This window comes from Pygocentrus nattereri, chromosome 7 (genome assembly GCF_015220715.1).
Source record: "Pygocentrus nattereri isolate fPygNat1 chromosome 7, fPygNat1.pri, whole genome shotgun sequence".
In the NCBI taxonomy this organism is placed as follows: domain Eukaryota; kingdom Metazoa; phylum Chordata; class Actinopteri; order Characiformes; family Serrasalmidae; genus Pygocentrus; species Pygocentrus nattereri.
In genome coordinates, this window is record NC_051217.1 from 1,263,522 (window position 1) to 1,270,000 (window position 6,479).

Sequence of the window (6,479 nt, forward strand, 5' to 3'; positions counted from 1 at the left end):
AAGTCATTTAGAGGGGTTTGATGTGAAGCGGTGCACTGGGCAGAAAATTACAGGTAAGGATGGTGTCGGTGGTGGTGACCAGAAATGTCAACAACACGAATACAGCCACTTTATTTACCACCTAAAATGAGCAGATAAACTACTCGATGCATTGCTTTTTTGGATTTAAACGCACGAGTTTAAGGCCCAACGCTTATGTTAAACCTACTGTGCAACGTATTCGAAACTATGCCGTGTAAAAGCTGTAAGGTGGTCTGTAAGGTGGTTTGGGCAGCATTAAAGGGGAACTCCGACAATTTTTCGAAATGCTGTATAAGTAAGTGCTTCAGACGTAAACATGGTCGTTCAGAGTGGGTTTGGCACGAAGTGCGTAGTTCTAGAGAAATCTGCCAAGTCAGAACTGTTCACAGCGGTGGTGATAGGAACCAGACGTCCACATCTAAACGCAGACTCAAAGGGGAGTTATTACCTGAAATGGTTATCGATACTCGGCCCGATGCTTGAGCTTTTACAATAGTTGTCTGATGAAGTTTTAGCCTAAAACGTATTATAATCAGGTCATGGCGGAGGGATACATAAATGGTGTTCTAAGGCAAGCTCTGCAAGACTGATTACATCTGAATGACTACGTCTAGATTTTTTAAAAAAGTGCTGATAAATTCGTTTTAAAGGATTTATGCAGTGGTTTGGAATGTGTGTGTAAATTTATGTGGAGTCGTTTTTTTTTTAAGTAGCCTTTGATAAATCTAATCGCATCCAAGTTTGGACGAGACCGGATACTTTCAGGTTTGACACTTCGGCGATGATAAACACTGGGCTGGGCTGTCCAGCCTGCCTCAGTGCGATGTGAACAGCAGGCTTAATGAAAAGAAGGCAGGAAAAAACTGTTAAAGGGACTGACCCACATTTGGACCGGACGACTGAAAAACAGAGCAGAGAACCAGAACATCTCAACTTAATAACACAGTCTGCATCTTTACTGTGTGACCGGGTGAGGATCAGTGCATGGCGTATGGTAGGTCCTGAACAGAAATGCAGCACATTTAAGGACAGAAAACAACAAACTGGACACACACACACACACACACTCGGGCACAGCCTACAGCAGGTGATCCTGCGCCTCTCTGACATGGTCGCGCTGAGATGAATGAATCACGGAGCAAAAGAGCGCTGGGGAAAAAACCTGCGATCTGCACAGCATAACCTGCTGGAGAGTCTGATGGTCCAGCAGATGAAGATCTGCAAAAGCGCGTGAAACCCCGCGATACTCACACCCGCTCCTGAGTCCGGTCCGAGCGTCTGAATGGAACTCTACATCAGGTTTTACTTTCACCTCACAGTGTGTGTGTGTGTGTGTGTGTGTGTGTGTGTGTGTGTGTGTGCGCGCGTGTGTGAGTCGGTCATGGGCGAAATATGCGCACGCTACTCACACCGAAAGCGTGGGCTTTAAACCTCAGTTATTTTCAGCATAAAATAGCCTAGGCTGATACTAAGACTATGGTTTATGGTTTATTTGCCTCATTTTTTAGCCACATCCATCTTCACAGCTGCGTTTGGTGAGGTCTGAAAACGCTTCTCCGCGACATATGATAAGCCCGTGTAGGGTAAACAAATTTAAGGTTGCTCCTCTTTCTTCACGTGCGCACAGGCTGGACTGGCTCGGTTCCGTTTCGACAAGCTGCAGATTTTACTGAGAGTGATTTAATCCTCAGGCAGATTATTGATGGGGCGACGACATGGGGCTCTGACCGTCCTCTGTGTATTATGAATTAACCACAATCACTACACAGAGCAGACAGACAGACAGACAGACAGATAAACAGAGTTGCACATATGTGCCTATTTACCTGTTTGCTCTATATAGTTATTTTGTATGTGTAGGCCTAGATAGAATGCCTATATGTATATTTACATATATATAAAATGATCAATTGAGAGAATTGGTGCCAGATTCTCATGCAAATACCACCATGGACCCACTGGACCCAAACCTCCGAACCGCTCGCCCTCACAGCCGCTGCTCTCCTGGACAGCGCTGCGAAGTGCTGCTGATGGAGGATTCCCACGCTGCTGGATCCTGCGTTGGTCCACTCCGCGTTTTCCCGCTCTCCTGCCGTGTGCGTGTGCGAGTGCGTGTGTGAGAGAGAAGCCGAGTGTTGTTTACAGCGGCGGATCTCTTGAGCTGAGCTGAGTCCGTCTAGCCGCTGAAGCGCAGCCCAGCGCCGCTGTGGAACCAAACCTGCTGCTGGTGTTTTTGTCAGAGATAAAAACCAAAAATAATCTTATGATTTTCTCTTTTTGCGGTCGACGCGGGGTGAAAAAGGGTCTCTTCCCAACAACAACAACAAAAAAACAACCTCTGCATTCTCCTTCCTCGCGTCTCGAAAGCAGGAGAAAAAAAAAACAACAGGATTTAATCTGGACCGGGAAACGGCCCGTGAGCGCGGCGTGAGGGCAGGGAGACAGAGGGAGAGGGAGGCGGGGAGAGAGGGGCTGCTGCAGCTGGGGTCAAACCATTTTTGTCCTGGCGGATATTTTGGATGGAGCCCTGTTGGGAGGCTCGCTGAGCGGCTCGTTCATTCATAGCCTGTCCGGGTCTCTACATCCTCTCCGGAGCGACCCCGCGGTCTCCTCACTGACGCGCCGCGCGGCTCCTGGGGGTCCTCCTCGGTCGGGCCTACCAACCCGCTCACTCGCTCACACGCTGGGGCTCAGCGGGACGGACCGACTTAGTGTCTGAGGGTCTCTCTCTCTCTCTCTCTCTCTCTCTCTCTCTCTCTCTCTCTCTCTCTCTCTCTCTGTCTCTCTCCCAAGAAATGGAGGCTGAGGACGCGGACTGTCGTTCGTGTGAATTTCGTGGCTCGACTGTTTTCATAAGTCGCGCGGCGTCGCGTTGCTGGCAGGAATAGCGAGACGTTTTCCTGCCTTAATTCACCTGAAGCCGCTCCGCTCTCTGAAGGAAAGCAGGATCTGCTGCTGGTACCCGAAGTTCTGCTGGCTGCTTCTTCCCACCTTGCTTGAGCGCACGAAAGAAAACAACAACACGGATTTGTGCCCCCCCACCCCACCCCCCCATCACACATTCACGCGTTCACGCATTCACACGTCCACTCTCTGCCTCTCTATCTTTAGAGGAACTGTCGAGTCAGAACTGCCTTTTCCCGTTTCCCCCCTGCTGTGCTGTTTTCCGTGTGTGGGACAAGGCCTTTCTATTTTCGGGAGATTGATTAATGTGACAGGAATGAGATCTGGAACGGCGAGGAGTATTTCGACCTTATTCTGGGGTCTGGTGCTCTGGCTCTCTGCGAGCTGCCCGTGGTCCGCCAGCGGAGAGAGTAAGTTAACCTTCATATCTGGTCGCATGCTCGGCTCAGCCGCTACTGGCATCAGCACAGCGTGATGCTTGGACGCCTAAACGGCGTCCACGGCACGCGAGTTTTGTAAGCCGAGGTGCTCGCAGATGTCGGGACGAGGCCTGTAGGCTGGAGCGTGGACCCTGCAGGCTCAGGTAGAGCAGAATAGGCGGTCCTTGGGTTGGGATGGTTTGGTTTTGGCTGCGCTGATGATGCAGCCGCATTGAGGCGCTGTGCGTATTTATTTATTTATTTATTTATTTATGTATCTATCTATCTATCTATCTATCTATCTATCTATCTATCTATCTATCTATCTATCAGCAACAATTCATCACTGAATGGCTCACAAGCGCAAAGCCACGACAGAAAGTCCCGCAGTCTGCGCTCGTTTATGGGCTGCAGTCAAAATCCAAGAAGTATTTGTCGTCCCTGCGTTACGCTGACATCACCACGTCTGTTCATCGTGGTGTGATGTTACGGTACAGTGAGTCGCCTAAGACGCAACGGCGGTTCTGTGAGCGGTGGAGACCTCTGGTCGTGTCGGAGGGACAGAGCCCAGAGCCTCTCCTCTCTCCAACAGGACGAGTGTATCTGCTGCAAGCCGTACGATTCAGCAGAGTGTGATGCAGCAGTGAGGGTGCGTGTGTGTGTTTGCTCGCTCCTCATAGCAGAGGATGGGGAGCGCGCGCGCACACACACACACACACACACACACACACACGGGGCGGACTACAACGACCATGTGGCCGTTTTACGTTCAGCAGGCAGGCAGGGCTCCGCGGTGAACCCGGGTTACTGTGATGCTGAGTGCATGCGTGGTCTGAGCTGCCCGTTTGAAGGCTTTGTGTTCGGCCCGTGGGAGTCGTCCGTTGTAGAAACGCCGTGGTCAGTTCCAGCTGAGCGCTGTTTTCATTACTGAGACGGGCAGTGAGTCAGCTGCGGAGGGATGACAGCAGAACAGAGCATCCCGTGTTGAGTTTCTGCTGAGGAGTCGTTTTGACTTGCAAAGGCGATTTTAACTGGGTTACACTTTCTGTCCTTCAGGTTAGGGAGGCTGTATGTTAAAAAAAAAAACCCAGTTACTTTCCAGATTCATCACAGTATCTCTTCTTCAGGCGGCTGGGGTTCAGGTGGCAGCCTTAACAAACGTTCCTATGTGCCAAAATAACGTCTTACAAACCTGATGGGGCTTTTATTATGATGATTTGGCTCTTATTTGACTTTATTTGACTGCTTTGTTCCCATAAGGGAAACTTACCAACATTTACCAGGTGAACTTTTTCCCTGGAGTTTCCCCAAAACAGTTTGAAGCGCCCAGCAAATCACATACACTGCAGACAAATGTCAGGTGTTGCGTAATTAAATGGCACAAAACAGAACTGAACGGCAGCAGGAGCGGAGCAGACGACAGCTCTCAGACCGATATTCAGAATGGCTTTATCAGGTAGAAATGATAGATCAGCTATTTTAGAGCTCTTCACCATCTTTCAGTGATTGGGGAACTGAGCTAACACCTGTTATTAACTGTCTATTATTATGTTATTAACTGCCGGGTCTTTCATGGCTGTACTGAATAGGTTAATGTTGTTTTCCAGGTTAGGCTGCTCCATAACAAGCTGTGAACATCATTATGAGAAATAACCAGCAAACAGACAGGCTTGTATTTCTCTCATGCTTTAACTTGCGTCTCTTTTTATTTTTGCCTAATATTTGCAAGTGTATTTGCAAATACATGTCTTGCTACCGTCACACTGCAGTTTCCCTCCGGGATCAATAAAGTTCTGTCTGTCTGTGTCACAAAGAGCCGACTGTACAGTTAAATATGGCGAAACTTGGTGTTTTGTTTGCCTCTGAATGGTGAGGTAATGGTGAAATGTTTCTTTGAGATTGCAGAAAGCATGTGATTGGGAGAACTTGCTGTTGTCCCAGGTTCTCATCCCACATCTGTGCTTCAAGCAGACGGAAAACAAAGCCAGATGACAGTTCAGCTTCTTCATTAGATCTTTTCTTTTTAATTGTGTGTGTGTGTGTGTGTGTGTGTGTGTGTGTGTGTGTGTGTGTGAAACGGTGAGTTGTAAAGCTCTGAGCCAATGAGCCAAAGCTCTGAGCCAATGGCAGGCCACCTTGGAGCGTATAGTCTGTAAATGCTCATGAGAGCATTATGAGAACATTTGCTCCCATAACTTTGAGAGGACGTGGGTAAATTGCATCATGTTGTTGACGACCCATTTTTCCCTGTCGTAAACACCAAAGCATTAAAGGTCACAATCTGTTATGATTTATTTACCTCCAAAATGTTATTTTAAGAAGGTTGCACCACTGCCTTATGTAATGAGCGTGGCACATGACTTTGGGCATGCCATCCAGTTAACACTCAGTTAGTGTTGCTTTGGATTAAGATCCAGTCGGTCTCATTGTGTAGAGATTGACTGTCGTTCAGCATTTGCGCTGTTATTGGTTGTTGTGTATTCATAGATTAATATGTATTTCATTCATGTAGTGAATGTGCAGTGCAGACTGTAGAGAAGTTGATCAGAGTCAATATCAATATATGTTTAGATTATTACAGCCAACATACGTGGACGTAGGTTTAAAGGGCCCATATCATGCAAAAACTAAATTCTCCACTTTTTTGAATCGAAGCGCTTGATGCAAACATTTTAAACATTTCAGAACATACCATGTAATCTTCAATCCATGTGGAATGAATATTCACATATATGGCAACTAAGCTGTAAAAAAGCAGCCCGTTTTGAATGAATTGTTTTTGTGATGTCACAAAAAAGCAACACATAACACATATCAGCCTGTTTGGCCTGCAGCAGTTGAGCTGCACCCATTCAGGCTGTAACAGAGTTATACAGAGCGTTTCATCCTAGGCTGCTATTTGAACGAGACACAAAGCAGGACAGCCAATCAGAACAGAGCTCATTTACACATATAAGTCCTAAAGGCGCAGTATCAAAGACCGCCCCTTAATTTTTAAGTTATATAGAGAAGATGGAGAGAGGCCATGTAAAAATGTTTGTTTTTAAATACATAAACGCAAACAAACATCACAAAAAAAGGAAAATGTGTTTATAGGGACCGTGTCATTGGAAACCGAGTTTTCCAGATTTTGAT

The 6,479-nt window shown here is 47.2% G+C and overlaps 1 protein-coding gene across 2 annotated transcripts in view; it reads left to right on the forward strand.

Moving 5' to 3' along the window:
- The first annotated feature begins 990 nt into the window (after nucleotides 1–990).
- igf1ra (insulin-like growth factor 1a receptor) overlaps nucleotides 991–6,479 on the forward strand; it is a 148,105-nt gene continuing 142,616 nt past the window's right edge. The window contains exon 1 of one of the 2 annotated variants that reach the window (XM_037540012.1): nucleotides 991–1,015. In XM_037540012.1, coding sequence (XP_037395909.1) covers nucleotides 1,006–1,015 — 10 coding nt within the window. In that variant the 5' untranslated portion in view covers nucleotides 991–1,005. Of the gene's footprint in view, nucleotides 1,016–3,241; nucleotides 3,336–6,479 lie in introns of those variants that run through there. The other variant, XM_017692202.2, reaches the window with a different exon arrangement.